The sequence below is a fragment of the Micropterus dolomieu genome, linkage group LG15 (genome assembly GCF_021292245.1).
Source record: "Micropterus dolomieu isolate WLL.071019.BEF.003 ecotype Adirondacks linkage group LG15, ASM2129224v1, whole genome shotgun sequence".
NCBI classification, from domain to species: Eukaryota; Metazoa; Chordata; class Actinopteri; order Centrarchiformes; family Centrarchidae; genus Micropterus; species Micropterus dolomieu.
Window position 1 is genome coordinate 12,787,257 of NC_060164.1, and position 15,976 is coordinate 12,803,232.

Consider the following 15,976-nt stretch of genomic DNA (forward strand, 5'->3'; position numbering starts at 1 on the left):
TTTTTGCACAGACTGTACATATAGCAATAAAACCAGGGGCAACTGCGAAGGGGCAACTTTTCAGCAGTAGCCCCTAAACTACAGAATGAGCTAACTCCAAACGTCAAAATGGCCCCACCCTCCAAACTCTTAAAACTCGTCTGAAAACTCACTTTTATTCCCTGGCTTTTAATGCAGCATGAGAGCTGATGTCTATGTTGTTATGTGTTTACATGTGTTTTATGCATGTATATTTTAATTCTACTGTACATATTGTAAGATATAGCACAACAGCAAGTATCTGTATAAAGTAACTACTATATTTCTGTTATATTTCTGTCTATGCTTTTTATTACCTCTGTATATGCGTACTCTGCATGACAATAAAGTTGATAAAGTCTAATCTAATCTAAAACCAAATTGGTGTTAAAATAATTCCTTCCACTGAACACAATTTAGACTTATTGATTAAAAAATAGATTTTGCTTCAGTAAAACATTGATTTAGGAATATTACTTATTATGAAGACATTTAGTGTTCATCAGAGTACAGGATTGAATGTGATTTTTTACTGAACAAACAGCAGCCCTACCAGTACCATTTCCAACTGCATCTGAAGGCACCGTAATGTAACAAGTAATAGCAAGAGCGCAGCCTGTGGTAGGCGGGGTGAGGGGGATGGGTCGATGAATGATAAGACCAGGAGGGAAGACGGTTCGATACAGAGGTAATTTTATTATATAAACCAACCATTTATTCTAATGCTTACATATTGATAGCGTTTATTTTATTCCAGCCTAATGCCAGGTGAGTCAACACGGTAGCTAACCGCTAGCAGCCTAGTTAAGATAATGTTAGCATGAAGCTACAAGAAGCTGACGTTTGTGACTTCCGAACCCACCCGTTAATGAAAGCTAGCTAGCTATCTAATCTGGCTAGCTGGGTTAACGTTACCAAACGTTACCGAATGATCAGTCTTTGCTTTTACTGAATTAAATCAACTCCGATGTTAAATGTGATAGTTGCGTTGAAGGAGTCACAACGTTAGCTATGCTGTTAAACGCGTTGCTTTATATGTTGACAATGAATTACTCGCTAGCTAACGTTAGTTGTGTACTTACAGGTAACGTTCATTCTACAAGCTAATCGTGCATGTTAGCGCTAACGTTAACATAGTGGTTTCTAGTGAAGTGCAGTAACTTTACCGAGGCAGCTAACGCACTGCTCGTTGTCGTTATTATGACTTTGTACTACACATACTAACGTTAACTGTTAAATCAGCAACTTTAAGGTTAAAACGTGCTGTCACATACACATTAAGTTAACTGTAAACGTCCTGTAAGTTAAATGTTTTAAGTTAACTAACGTTGAACGACTGGGTTGCGTTCAATTAAGATTTTTGAACTGGGTGAAAGTCGGGCTACATGACATTTACTGAAGGTAACTTACACACGTCACCTAAATATGCAAACCTGTAACGTTATTTATGACAAGCAGCGTAAGGCATGTAAGTTATAATGATTTATTTATATTTTATCGAACAGTCGGTTTAATAACAGAGTAACAATCCAGCCCAGCGGATGAGTCAACAATTTCAGGGCATTTACTCATCCTTTCTTTTCTAACGAAAATGCTGTAACGAGGTGGAAGTGTTGTGCCTTCCTGCACCCATGCAAATTTTGTCAAACAGTGCTTGGGGCAGATGCTTTTAAAATAAGTTTTATGACGCTTTGCATAGTTTGGTTTATTTAGAGGTGTATAAATAGTATTTTATAATTAGTACTTTATACGTTTGAGGTTAGACAACATATTTAAAAGATCAATACAATTCAACAGCACCACAGCCTCCAAAACCGTAAAGTGTGGTGGATTAACACCTTTCTAAAACAGTTTAAACAAAGCCAAACATTAAAACCTTCAAGAAAGTAGGCTGTTGTATTAGACTGCATTGTATCAGACTGTAGACTCCTGACCGTAGGCTTAATGGTGCCCTGAGAATATATTGTTGTATAAATATATGTGTTCATGCTTCTTTCTCTCCCTGTAGGTGAGTGCTAGTGATGATGACAATGGCGCATGTAGGGGCAGTATTTGCAGCAATAGCAGGAGTGATGGCCATCATTTTGCACTCCTCCATTCACAAGATAGAAGAAGGACACCTTGCTGTGTACTACAGGTATCACTATAATGATGCGTAACATCTGTGCCTGACAGAAATAAGGCACATATATTTAGAATGTGGATGGCATATTGTTATTTGGAAGAGGCCTGTTTTCTATATTATCTGGTAATTATTTTGGTGTATAAGCTCCAAACCTGTTTGACCAAAGAGAGATAAAAAAAAGGCTCAAGTTTTCCATTTCAGATGTGAGCTACAATTCATAGGTATTGGTCAAATGTAACATGGCTTCATCAACAATAAAGATTAATATTAAACTTGAGTGGTCCCTGCAGGGGGCAAATTGAACTTAAAAAGAACCATAATATATAGTATGTGGGATATAATCTAGATATTATACCTTAATTGTTGACAGAGTTTTCAAGAATGACAAAATAACAGAAATACCCTTTTATAAGAATTCAAAGTTGTTCAACAAAAACACAACTACACCTTCTTAATGACTGTTAACACCTGAATAAACACCTTTCTGTCCTTTTCTTTTGTTTACCCTGTTTTTAGATGTAATCAGTGAAACATCTGCTCCTAAGAATTAAGACTAAGTAATTTGTTTGTATTTGTTTCAGGGGTGGGGCATTACTGACTTCTCCCAATGGTCCTGGATATCACATTATGCTGCCTTTCATTACCACCTTTAGATCAGTGCAGGTAAACTCAACTTTCAGCCCTGAAACCTGGACTTTTAGCAGAGGCATGTGTAATGTGATAGTCAACCATAAGCTGCTGCACATGAAAACCAGAAGGGATCGTCTATAAATAAATCAGCTACAGTATGTAATCAGTTGCCATTCAACCGTGGTTGCAGTGACTTTATTTTACACCAAGTTTATACACATTTGTTGTGCTGCGAAATACGCTTTAAGCAAAAAATTTTTTGCTTACATGTGTAATAGTGATAATAATATTATTCAGGTTGTAGCCTTTATTGGGTAATTTTATTTTTTATTTTTTTAAACTTGTTGTAGCCGTAACCTGTGAGATTGATATGACTAAGATACGAGATTGAACATCAACAGTAAAGGTTAATAAAATATCTCAAGGTCCACTTACTAGCTTTTTTTCCTGAGCTTTAAACTGCATCTCATGGTCAAGGCTCAGTTGTCAAGAAAAGGGTTCAGTTGTCATCACGTGACCCAAACTGAAATTAATTGAATTTTAATTAATATTATAATTATTGTGTGTCAAACTTATTTCCAAGATGAAGAATAAACCTTGATGATTAGCATTAGCACATTGTATGTATTATAGATTCAGGTTAACATAAAAACAATGCGCTGCCTTATCTAGTCTTAAATACTTTTATAAACTAGCAATATACAACTTTGAAAAATTGTCATGTTAATGTAAGCACCCTTGTAGTAGGGGAATAATCTTTGTCTGATTATGTTTTGAATTTTTGTGTTTCAGACTACTCTCCAAACTGATGAGATCAAGAATGTGCCTTGTGGAACGAGGTAAGACTGAGCTAATTGACGTAGCTGTTCAAGAAATTGATCCATTTAGGAAATGATTATGTATTGAACAGGTATTTGTTTTTCTTCACAGTGGTGGTGTGATGATCTATTTTGACAGGATAGAGGTTGTTAACATGCTGGTCTCTTCAGCAGGTACAAAATATTCTTATTCCCTTCATTGCATGAGTTCCTTATGTATTTCATTAACTGTGCCAGCTGCCTGGGATCACAACAACTGTTGCTTTTATTTGCAGTGGTGGACATTGTGAGGAACTATACTGCTGATTATGACAAAACTCTAATTTTCAACAAGATTCACCATGAACTCAACCAGTTCTGCAGTGTACACACACTACAGGAGGTCTACATTGAGTTGTTTGGTGGGTGCACTTTAGTAATGAAACACAGTGTTGTTTCATTTGAATGCAATACGTACAAGGCAACTTGTGCCTTGTTCATTCCTGAAATTCCTAAAACGTGATATACCGCATGTCGTGTATTCAAACAGCTGCTGTTTTTGTCTTGCAGACATTATAGATGAGAACCTGAAGACTGCATTGCAGAAAGACCTTACTGTTATGGCACCTGGACTTACAATACAGGTATTTACACTCACAAGTTCCACAGTAAGCAGGAAGACTGGGATTCAAGTAACAATGACAACTAGATGAGTCTGGCTTGCTGAAGACTGAAGCAGGATTAATAGTTGCTCATACTGGGGTTATGGCATCTGTTGTGCACCTCCTCAAAATTACACATGGGGTCAGAGTGAAGAAAGAGTCATCTCCTTTTCAGTAACACACATCAAGCAAAGCCATTTACACTGCAACCGCCACTCTCTGATGAAGTGAATAAAAGCGGGGCTGCCATTAACCCCAACTATAAATCCAGCTTGAGCTGTGAGCCAATGCCAATTTACTCTCTGCAACTGTTTTTTTAATGAAACCCGCCCCTGAATGAGAACCATTAATGTACTACTGTGAAGAAATACATTAGGGGAAAATGGAAACACATTGAACACAACACATGACATTTGTTGACCACTTGTAGGTGAGGGGTGTGAATGAGGCTTAACTGATCAGAACGTTCATCCTAATCAGTCTTCTAACTAACCTAATGACCAGTCATCCGCTCTCTGTAAAAATATATTGGCAGGCTGATTATGGGGAAAGGCTCATTTATTTATTTCTCTCTTTTCTATTTCAACATCGTGATGAAGGCAGTCCGTGTTACCAAGCCAAAAATCCCCGAGTCTATCAGGAGGAACTTTGAACTCATGTGAGTTTGTAAATCTGTACTTCTTCGCGCAGTGTTAGTGCATGCTTCAGATTCTCTCCTGTTATCCACCCACTCATTTCAAATAAGACCACACAGAAAAGAACCCAACCTGTTTTGTGTGTGTGTGTGCAGGGAAGCGGAAAAGACTCGTCTGTTAATCACAGTTCAGACTCAGAAGGTGGTGGAAAAGGAAGCAGAGACCGAAAGGAAGAAGGCCATTATTGGTAAATGTGATGGTGCTTTTACTGTAAAACAGCTGCTAACATTAGCTTAGGCCACTAGCTTTTCATTTGCATGACCATCATTACAGTTTTAGCAGTTTCCCTCTTTCAGTCACTCATGTATAACCCTACTATCGACCTCTACCCTTCTGTACCTTCCTCAAAGGTAATGTTTCTCTATCCCACAGAGGCTCAGAAAATGGCCCAGGTAGCAGAGATCCACTTCCAACAGAAGGTGATGGAGAAAGAGACAGAGAAGAGGATCTCTGAAATAGAGGGTTAGCCTCACTGTTTCTCAGTTCTCTTCTGTGAGATGGATTTGTGTGTTCCTGTATGCGTTGGCGTCTGCTGAACTGGTCTGTCATGTGCCTGTCTTATTCAACACTGTCTCTTTGTTTCAGATTCTGCCTTCCTGGCAAGGGAGCGGGCAAAGGCTGATGCAGAATTTTACACTGCTACGAAGTTGGCTGAAGCAAACGCGGTAAAAGATGGTGTTGACACCGTTTCATAGACAAACGCACACGAAACATAAAATCTTAATGGCTTTAAAATATTATTGCTATATTGCAAGGTATTTTTGTGATAGCTACAATATCAACGTTACACTATGTTAGCACTAATAATATAAACATTTTCATATCATAATTTCAGTTGGTGTAGTCAGATTTATACAGACAGCCCACACATTCTGTCTGGCGGATTCACTGGATGGTTGGCAGAGGCAGAGCTGTGGCTCTCTGCTCCTCTTTAAAATAAATCGTCGTCTTTGTGCAAACAGAGGGGGCATTAAAATGTCACCTTTAAAATATTTGCATGAGACACATGACTAACACCATTACAGCAGGAACTTAAACTAACTTAAAATGGACTTGCACACCACCGACTTTGCTTTTTATTTGGAACCAGATCCTCCCCAGCCGAGCCAAGAGCAATGTTACATTCGCTTTTAGCCATGCTGTATGTTGTCCAGTCACATTAAGATTCATAGCAGTTTTGTTATGACTGATGATCTAATCCTCACATACTGTGTCTGTCTGCTAATTTTTACAGTTGAAGTTAACCCCGGCGTACCTGGAGCTGATGAAGTACCAGGCCATATCAGCTAACAGTAAGATCTACTTTGGCCAGGAGATCCCTAACATGTTTGTAGAGGGAAACAACAGCCCCCCTAAGTCTGTGCACGCCGCTAATCTGCCCAATGCTCAACAAGACTTTCTTAAAACGGAGGGGCAGTGAGTCCACAGCTCTGTTTCTGCACAGGACAGGAGAACCTGATGGGAACCTGTCTTGTCTGTGAGGCGGAGAGCACTGAAATGAAGATAATGGGTGGGACGGCTTTGCAGCTAGTGTGGTAAACAAACACACTTAAGTCTTAAATCTAAATGGCAAAGAAAGCATAGGAACAATTCAGGACAAGCAGAATTGAGAGCTTGGAGAGGCAAGATAAAAGGGAACTTCTTTTTGTTTTTTACCTTCCACTCTTTGCGAGTTGTAGGAATGAGAATGATGCCATAGTTAAAAATTAAAAGCATAATAAATGCTTATGCCTGGAAAGGCGACGGCAAGTAGTCGCCCTAATTTACATGTGCTTGCAACCAGTGCAGTGTTTAACTTTGCTGTTGGATCTGCATTTATTTTGTTTGTTGTATGCAAGAAGAGTGATTTGTGATGAAAATTAATATGATTTTTGAGAATTAATTTCTGGTTTAGCTGAACTGGAATCTTGACAGGTGACACTAATTAAAGGCGGGATGCTTTGTGTAAGTGTGTAACGTGGGTAGGTCATCTCTTTGTCATCTTCTCCTACACTAAATCACTAGTTGGCTCTTCTCCCTTAATACAAGTCAGTGTGAGGACTGTTTTAATCCCACCTCAGAGCAAATGCTGCTTGTGGATGAACTTAAAATGGTTATGACAGGTTATACACAGCAGTTTAAACATTATACACGCAGATATTTCAGCAGTCGTTCACCACATAGAGCCCACCTACATTTAAAAATCAAACAGACTTGAAAAATGAGCTATGAAAAAATTTTTTTATATGTAAGCATTCTACAAAATGGCCTGCGTACAGTTTGATACTATTCTACAGATACTCAAGTCATTTAAGTCGAGGGCTTTCATCATGTGGTGGTGTCAGATCGGTAGTAATGTTGTTTATCTTCTGTTTGCTTGGTGAAATTTTGCTGTTATTAGTTGTGGTTGAGAGTGCAGCCACCACAGTAAGACTTAAGATGATGCACTAAGACCTGCTTTGGCATTTACTGTGAAGCCATCCGAGGAAAAAGGTTCTAGTGCTGCTAAAAGAAATTCAGATTTTTTCTTTTAAGAGTTGAGTAATAGTTAAAAGTTTAATATGTAAGTGTAACAACAAATCAGCTGAGTAATGGTGCCACTGGAGGAAGTTATGATTTGTATTCCTTGTCAAGAAGTCCAGTAAGTCTTTCTTTCCTCCATCTGGCTTTGATTATCAGGGCCATGCAAGCGGAAATTTGTAGTGGCTTAATTCAGATGATTATTAGTGCCTGCGATTGTCTGCCAACTGTGTTGTTATACAGCTTATTCAGATGTGGTTGGAATGTAAACTCTCACGAGACGGACTTTTATTTTAATAAAACAGCTGCTCAATGTCGTACAGAGCTTACCCTCTTCAAAAATCAAAATCATCTATTTGTGCTGGAAAATTAAAAAGAAAATAAATGAGCATCTACGCTGTATGTTTAAAATCTGTTAATGGAATCTGGTCATACACAAGTTGGAACTGAAGTTGTGAGACAAGACAATATTTGACTTTTTGATTTGAGGATAAGCAGAGCTCTGATTTAGTTTCAAACGAAAGTTCGTTGTCTAAAATAAAACGCCACCATCAACTAGATTTTGTGTCTTCTGAAAATATTAAAGGTGACATTTTGATTGCACGGTCACCATTTTATTGCAACGTCTATTTACAGTAGGTGTCTGTAAAATTGAATATTATGAGGTTGTTTGTCATTCAAAGTATAAATAATCTAAACAAAATATCCTTTCCACTGTCGATGTTAACATTTTTCTGCAATCAAAGAATAAATGGACTGTTTTTCAATCTTTGCTAAACAGAATTTAAAAGGCAACACACAGCTCCTAACAATAATTTGCACTTAGTGAGAATTTGTTTAACCTCCCATCATTTTTGTGATGAAATGAGTTCCAGTACTACACAAAAACAAGCTTTATTCTATTTAAAGATGAATGTTGATAAAGCTTGGGCTTAAACAAGATGCAAGTTGGTGCTAGTTTTTATTGTGTTTTAAGCTTTCGTTCAGCTCTGCATTTCAGAAACATGGAAATAACTTCCGCTATTCAGAATTCAAGCCTTAAATAATAATAAACTAAAACACGTAACATTGAGACTTGGGTTTACAAACTGTACTGTGCAGTCTCTTCATAGACTCTCGCTGAGAATGTCAGAACTAGCAGTGGACACTACTAGTGTTTGGAAGATGTGATGTTTACTTGACCTCCGAATGGCAGTCAAAGGCTGCGCTGCACTGCATTTGCTTTGGTGGTGGGTTCAAATAAAGATGCAAAAGGGGGTAGGAATCACTCATGAAAATAATTTTTTGTCAATATTTTGTACAATCTGTGAAATCCAAACATTGTCTCCTTGTTTTAAAAGGTTTATATGCAAAATGTTTTCAAGTTTTGACAATGTTCTTATGTAAAAATAAAACCTATTTTGGTACCTTTCTTCTCCTGCTGATTTGTGTGTGGACATTGTGTAGTGCACTTGGATGCCAACAGGAGGAGAGCTAACACCACTCAAAGCGCTGCTTCAGTCACTGAGCCCCAAACAGAGTTTTGCCAAGTGGTGTTTACTTGACACAAGTTCAGTTTAACAAAGCAAAACCTAAGAATAAAGGCCGAATTATGGGCCCAAATAAGGGTCAGTAAAATAACGAGTATGTGAAATGATGTTCAGAAAAAATGTAAAGCTTTAAAACTGCATGAGGAAAGCAAGTTTGTGTAAAATGTGTAGTTGATAATGTCAAAATAAAACATTAACATCTACAGATTTAAAAAACTAAACTATGTGAAACTCAGCACTCAAATTTCCCATACTCTGTGAGACATTCAAACTTCACATGCACACATACTAAGTTTGGGCTTTAGCTCTGTTTTTCACTGTTAAGCAGGATCCAAAAAAGTGAGAAATTTGGACAATGAGCGTGCGTTGACTTCTTTGGATGGCTGGGTGTTTGTGGCAACACAAGGATGATTCATTGAACATTTACTGAGTACACATACACACAATCCATCACACAGTCCCTGTTGTTCTAACCCACAAAACGTGTTGTAAACATTACAAAAACAGAGATGTGTTTGTCTGAGTTTGGAAAATGAGCATCCCAGGAGACTGACTCTAAACCTCAAGTCCTGCCCTCAGCAAGGCCAGTCAGCTGTTCACAAAGGCTTTCCAGGAAGTATTCAAAGTGTGCATGTGACCGCACCCTGAATGACCAAATGAGGGATATCTTCCTCTTATGACCTCTGTCCTAACAGAGAGCTCTGGTATCCTTTCACAGCCAAACCATCAGTCTTTGCTTTCAGAGGGAGGGTGTTTAGTTTTAGTCGGACCACAGATCTGGTATTTCCTGATATCAGCATTTGTGAGAAATGCGATCATAAAGCATGTTTGTGAGTGCAAATAAACTTCATGCTCATCGTGTTTACTTAACGGAAGAGGGTTTTTTAGAGGTTTTTTTTTCTTATGTGGATGTCTGGTGGTCTGTGCTCATTTTTAATGGGTGGTCTGATTTCATGTCAGCAAGTTTAAAGCCCTCCCTCTCAGGAAGTGGGGTCAAGGTCAGGTTGGCTGCTTCCTGGATGAGCCAGTGCTTCTCTTTCCTTCCTTTTGTCCTTGATCATCAGATGCTGCACAATCCGTCTAGCCTCGACTCCTACCTGGATCTGTCCCTCCCCAGAGAAACAAGGGTGTGGTCCCTCATCTCTGAGCCTGAAATCCATTCCCCTAACAGCTGTTTGATACTGAATATGATTCATCAGCTGCTCCGTTCTGCACTTTATGCTCACATTCCTAACCTGTGTGTGTACATCAAAAAACCCAATTCTGTGTTGCATATATGTCATATATGCCTGTTTTAATCAACCAGTTCTTGTTTGTTTTCCTGTTGTAAATGATCAGCCAGCCTTTAATTTGACACAGAAAGGTCAGTTTACTTATCATGAGGAGTACTGCTGAGCCTGGGAAAACCCTTGTATTTTGTCTTCTGTGGCCCTGAAGGGAGCTTTGTTCTGGGAAGATAACCCTGATGATGTCATAAGGCTTACCTTAAGTTAAGGCTCGGTTACACCGTGTAAAACTGTTCAATTTCACGGTAAATTTCACAGGGGCAGGAAGTAAATCCACCAAAATTTCAACCTTTGAACTTTTCAACTTTGGTGAACTCTGACCCGTAAATTTGCATTGTTGACCAACAGCGAGCCATGTTAACGGCGATGACCTTTGAGGGAACCGACACCAAAATGGAGGAAGCGATCTTAGTTAATGGTCACCATCCGCTTATTACTCTGTTACAGTATAAACAGCTCACAAAAGAGTCAATGGTACAAATATGTCTTCTTTTTTTTATTACTCAGTTAGTGACCGACCAAAAACTCTTTACTGAAGGAAACTAAAATACTGAGAACAAAATGCTCAGCACAGACAAAGAAGAAAGAAGCTAGAGAGCTGTTCTGGTTGTGACTAATGCTAACATGTCTTGGCTGGCTAGTGTGTCAGCTGCATTATGGGAGTAGTAGGAGTCAGAGTTTGTGGAGATACAGCTCAGCATATCTTGGCCTCTGCTGCTTCGATTGTGACTGTTCTCTCACAAGTCCTGCACCTTTATGGAATGTTATAAAATACGAGACATTTAATTTCTTTCTCTTCTGTTTACTCCAATTCTGGAAACCTTGTTGCATCTGTCAAAAGATTATTTAGTGCAGAACAAATCTGTGTCATCATGATAGACTGGTCTGCAACCAACACAATGTCCTGGTTATTATTTCGGATCTTGTTTGCTGTACTATAGTAGTTTTATACTTATTATAAATATATTTTATTATACGGCTTGACTTTTTTGAACGTTGATGCCAGTATGAATATTTCGGTTGCTTAAAAAAAAGAAATTATGTATGACCTAATTTTGGGATGTAGATGGGTAGATTATATGTCATGCGCTTTCAATAAAAATATGTTAGTAATCACTTTTTATTTAACTGCACTCTTGTTAGAGTGGGGAAATCTTTTAAATGTACCCATTTATTATGTTGTTTATTATGTATGGTGGATTAGCAGCATTGGGAGGCAGTGATTCACTGGGACATGGGAAATGTTGCTTTACTTTTCACCAACAATATAAAATAACATTAAATAAATGTTGAAACAAAATAACATATTATTGCAGACATGACAGACTTTTCATTGATATTGCTGTTGGCTGCGTGGCATGCTAATAAACTAATTTACACTGAACACTGTATAATTTATGCATTATTGTTCAATAGTTCTTTATTCCTGATTGAACTAATTTGTAAATATCTACAAGACCGTGACAAAAGTCTGAAAGCTGTCTACTTGGAGTGATGAAAGATAAAATGGAAGATTTGTACCTCAGTGTTATATTGCTTCAAGCTTGATAATGGTGATTGATTAGGTGGTGTGAAGGTGATTAACACTAAACTAAGTCACAGCAGCAGGCAGCTGGAGAAGATCAGCTATAGCTCAGCAAGATCAAAGTCGGCAATGCTTTACTATATTTGTATATGTCAGCTTCACTGTACACTCATTCTGAAGCCGACGCTTCATACAGTGGAAAATTAAGTCACTAATAGCTGTGTTTGATTCGCGTCACCAATTGTCACTTCTAAAACAGTAACAAGTGTTAAATAGAAAAATGAGTGATGTCATTTTATTTGCGGAAGTAAGTGACTGTCACAGTGTATAAACACTTTTGCACAAGTTGGGTTAATTGCAATGCTTCAGATCGCTGCTCCGCTTATTTGCTACACTCTGCTGATATTGAAAAAGACAACGTGAAAAGTGAGTTGATTTATTGAGCACTTGACAGTCAGAAGTCATAGGCTGTGTAAAGGCACAGTTTTTGAACTGATAAACCATTTACAGTAGAATCTCCTTAGACAAGATTGATTGAAGATATTACAGCTGATGTTCATGGGAATGAAATGAACAACCTCTCTTTCAGCAAAAAAACACACTTTACTTAATAAACAAGACAGTGTTAAAACATAACACATCTGTAATCCCGCAGGTGCATTTGATGCATTTTAGCTGTTAGGGCAATAATCTCAGATCTGATCCTCTTTTGTATTGTTGGTGTACATGTATCAGCGTGTACTGTCTTTTGCTTTGTACGTCTCCAGATGCCGCATCAGATCTTCAATCCGCATGTCCTTCAGATGAACCAGATGCTCTAACCTGTTCACTTTCATCTGCAGGATCTCACACAACACACACACACACACACAATGTTGCAAAAGGATGTGGTAAAAATATGGGCAGATCATTTCTGAAACTGAATTATCTAACTGATGAACTTCCTAAAGTTGCAACAGGAAGTGTTGCATACTTGTGTCCTTATTCTACCTCTTTCTTAACATGAAGGAGCAGCCACAAAAAAAGTTATATCCTCTGAGCAGATATTGACTCACTGACCACTGCTGACACAGCTTATGACGCATATGTATCACTCACACACACACACACACACACACACACACACACACACACACACACACACACACACACACACACACACACACAATGTCTCTCTCCCCCCCTCTCTCTAACACACATACACATCTGTAACAATATTACCGGTGGTCTGTATGACAAAGCTCTTCTACAGGACATCAAAATGGAAGATTTTATTTCAGTCAGCCCAGTGTTTCCCGAATTCAAGTGTGTGTGTACCTCCACAGTCTCCTGCAAAGCCATGACAGCTTGATCTTTTTCCTGCAGGATTAGTCGGAAAGTAGGATCCATGTCTGAGTAAAACTGTGCTGTGTGCTGAGGTTTACTACACAGTAAAACAGCAAAAGACACGTTGTTATTATAGACTGCTACTGATTAATTTAAATCACATTAAAAGCAACATTTTGGTCATACCCGTTTTTGAGTCTGCTCTTTTCATCTTTTTTCATCTCTTCTCCTGCCAGCTGAGCCAGAAGTTTCGCTTCGGTCTGACAAATTTCTGAAGCCAGCAAAAGAAAACTGTAAGACTTCTCCAACATGAAACTCTGTTGTTTAAAACTCTGCAGGGATTCATCCAACAAATCTTTTGGACACAACTAGGGTAAATGGAGGAGGATAGGAGGATAGGAGGCAGATAGGCGCTGGCTGTAAGCAGAAAGAGGGAGGAACAAGAAAGTAAGATTAGAAGATGGAGAAAGAGAAAAATAGGGAGGCCTTTAAGTCCAGCAGTGCTGAGCACAGGGCAGTGATAATGGCCATCTGGTGATGTTGGTAGTTGATATGAGGACCTGAGCTGCATGTCTGATAGTGGATGGGGTGTAGATGGAAGAGGAAAGAGCAGAGGGAGGAGGCGCTGCCCTGAGGTCAACATTACACGGTGGTTTCAGGGACAGATGAGGTGTGGGAAACGGAAGAGCGACACATCACCGATCCACTCCCTAAAGGTCGCAGCATTCTCTAATCGGTCCTGTCTGATGTTGTTAAATGTAGGTCAATGCTATCTCGGGGATAGATTAGACGCTGACAATATCAGGACAGGCAAGACAAGACAGGAAGCAGATAAGTTCATTTCACAGCAATCACCAAACAGCCTTCTCAGACACAAAAAACCCAACAACTCAGTGTGTCTTTAATATATTGATTTAGTGTTTGTCAGCTGACCAGCAGACGCAGCACCATTAAAAAGTTTCTACAATTACACCCACTTCCCTCCCTGTGCTAAAAAAAGACAAATTATGGACTGTCAGCTAAGACACTCCACAGATGACAGCAACAGGGTTAAATTCAGCACAAGGCATAAAGTCAAAACACAGTCATCTGTGTCGTCTGTTTCTGTAAACCAGTTGATTTCACCGACTTCAGTAACTTCTGCAGAAATCTTTATCACTGTCCTGTAACGTGATGTGATGTAAGGTCAAATATGGTAACACACATATCGGTCAGAAGATTTTCTTTTCATTCTGTTTCCTTTTCTTTTGTCCTTTATTTTTTTTTATACAAACGTGTGAATTGTCGTTGTTGGTACAGAAAAAAAGGTATGATAAATATATAATAAATGTTAGGGTTTGTGTAAATGGAAAAACTGAATGGCTACTCTACCCGTATGAGGTTTCTCTCGGTCCCTGGTGTCGTAGTATTCCAAATCCTGAGTGCAAAAGAAAGATCTTTCAAATTGTGGTTATTTTTCCACCTACAATGTTTATGCTCAAATATCCAGAGGACAGATTTATGATTCACATGGAAGAGAGATACAAAAATACAAAAAAAAAGTATGTATGACCTGCACATACATGTATAAACATGCAGTACACACCAGTATATTCTCTGTAGTGTGCTCCAATTTCTTATCTATCTTCTCCCGGAGGGCAGTCAGCACAGGCTCTATCGCTCCTGCGGTGCTCAGTACAATCCTCTTCATTGTCTCCTCAGGCACATGAAAGTTCAGCTTGGAAAACACCTTCCTGTCCACAGGAAATTAAAAAAAAAATACAAATTGCAGATGTTTTTTAATTGACAAAACTAGTTACAGCAGGAGTGGCATATTGAAAGGGATTTCACTGATGATGCACGGAGATGATAAACACATAGGGGCCAATGTGTTCACAGTGGAGACCGATTAAGCTGTAGCTGGCTGTGTGCCATATCAGTGGCCAGGGAGAGGATGAGTGGGTGTGTGTTGGATTGGTTCTCACAACCAGATGCACAGGCCCATGGCAGTGCTCAACAAATGTTCTGCCTCAGTGTTTGCAGCAAAATGTTACTGAAAAGCAAAAACTATAACAGTTATTGTCGTTTGGATTGTGAGATATAAATTGGGATTGTAACTTTTTGTTGAGTGTGTGCTTGATTTGTTGAGTGTGTGTTTGATTGTGTCAGATTATGAGAATTTAAATTTTTTCCAGATATGGGGGTAACATTTTGTGGTTGTGTCCTTCATGCAGCCTCTGTTCAGCAGTCTCAGATTCATGAGTGCAGCCACCTTCATTAGATCCCTACATGCAATTTTTAATAAACAAACTAATAAAAAATGACTGGTGTCTTGCCTGTTGAGAAGGTTCCAGTTACTGAGCTTCTGCGGTGTGGAGTTTGCAGGAATATAGTTGTGCAGGTCAACAAGCTTTGGGAAGAAATATTTTACAACCTCTGCAGCCATCACTACAGAGGGCTCAGCAGAACAAGAGAGGCAGAGTCAGTTCACAAGAGGTAGAGAAATAAACAAACAGACATTTGAGCTGTTTAACTCCGCAAACAAGATGGATGTAGCTGGAGATAGGACAAATCTATACGAGGTCAGATTACTCCTAGTGCTTGTTTAACGTTAGTGGATTGCTAGTGAAGCCAAAACCTAACTACCTCCGTCGCTGAAGTCTCGTGTGATGTTTCTTTTGGGCCGGGACAAAGGTATTTTATCTATCCATGCGTAGAAATCCTGCAGCTCCTCGTCGTTCAGTTCTCGGTCCATTGTTCTCACAGCGACATGTGTTTGTGGACAGTTTGTAAAAGAAGAACAAAATCCAAACTGTTTCACTGAGCTAGCTTGTTAGCTTCCCCCCGACAGCAGGTTGTTGAAGGCGTAGCTAGGCGACCGCCAATTAAATATGGCAACACAGAT

General features: G+C 39.0%; 2 protein-coding genes across 4 annotated transcripts; one reads left to right on the top strand and one right to left on the bottom strand.

Annotated features, from left to right (window-relative positions):
* The first annotated feature begins 586 nt into the window (after positions 1-586).
* Positions 587-8,837, top strand: erlin1 (ER lipid raft associated 1). Of its 3 annotated transcripts, none has more exons than XM_046070343.1 (12): positions 587-706; positions 2,027-2,155; positions 2,725-2,806; positions 3,566-3,612; positions 3,704-3,765; positions 3,867-3,992; positions 4,141-4,214; positions 4,832-4,890; positions 5,023-5,114; positions 5,300-5,389; positions 5,513-5,592; positions 6,162-8,837. In XM_046070343.1, exons 2-12 carry the CDS (start codon positions 2,040-2,042, stop codon positions 6,345-6,347), a joined length of 1,014 nt encoding a protein of 337 aa, XP_045926299.1. In that variant the 5' UTR covers positions 587-706; positions 2,027-2,039; the 3' UTR covers positions 6,348-8,837. The 3 variants fall into 3 exon arrangements, with proteins under 3 accessions (XP_045926299.1, XP_045926302.1, XP_045926301.1); XM_046070346.1 differs by lacking the exon at positions 587-706 and adding an exon at positions 734-786; XM_046070345.1 differs by lacking the exon at positions 587-706 and adding an exon at positions 1,270-1,419.
* Positions 8,838-12,186: 3,349 nt separating this feature from the next.
* Positions 12,187-15,955, bottom strand: spef1 (sperm flagellar 1). Its single transcript, XM_046070358.1, has 7 exons — positions 15,718-15,955; positions 15,408-15,519; positions 14,678-14,825; positions 14,464-14,509; positions 13,279-13,363; positions 13,084-13,189; positions 12,187-12,611 (listed from the first exon to the last, which is right to left on the bottom strand). The coding sequence occupies exons 1-7, from the start codon at positions 15,824-15,826 to the stop codon at positions 12,498-12,500; spliced, it is 720 nt and encodes a 239-aa protein (XP_045926314.1). The 5' UTR covers positions 15,827-15,955; the 3' UTR covers positions 12,187-12,497.
* Positions 15,956-15,976: the final 21 nt, after the last annotated feature.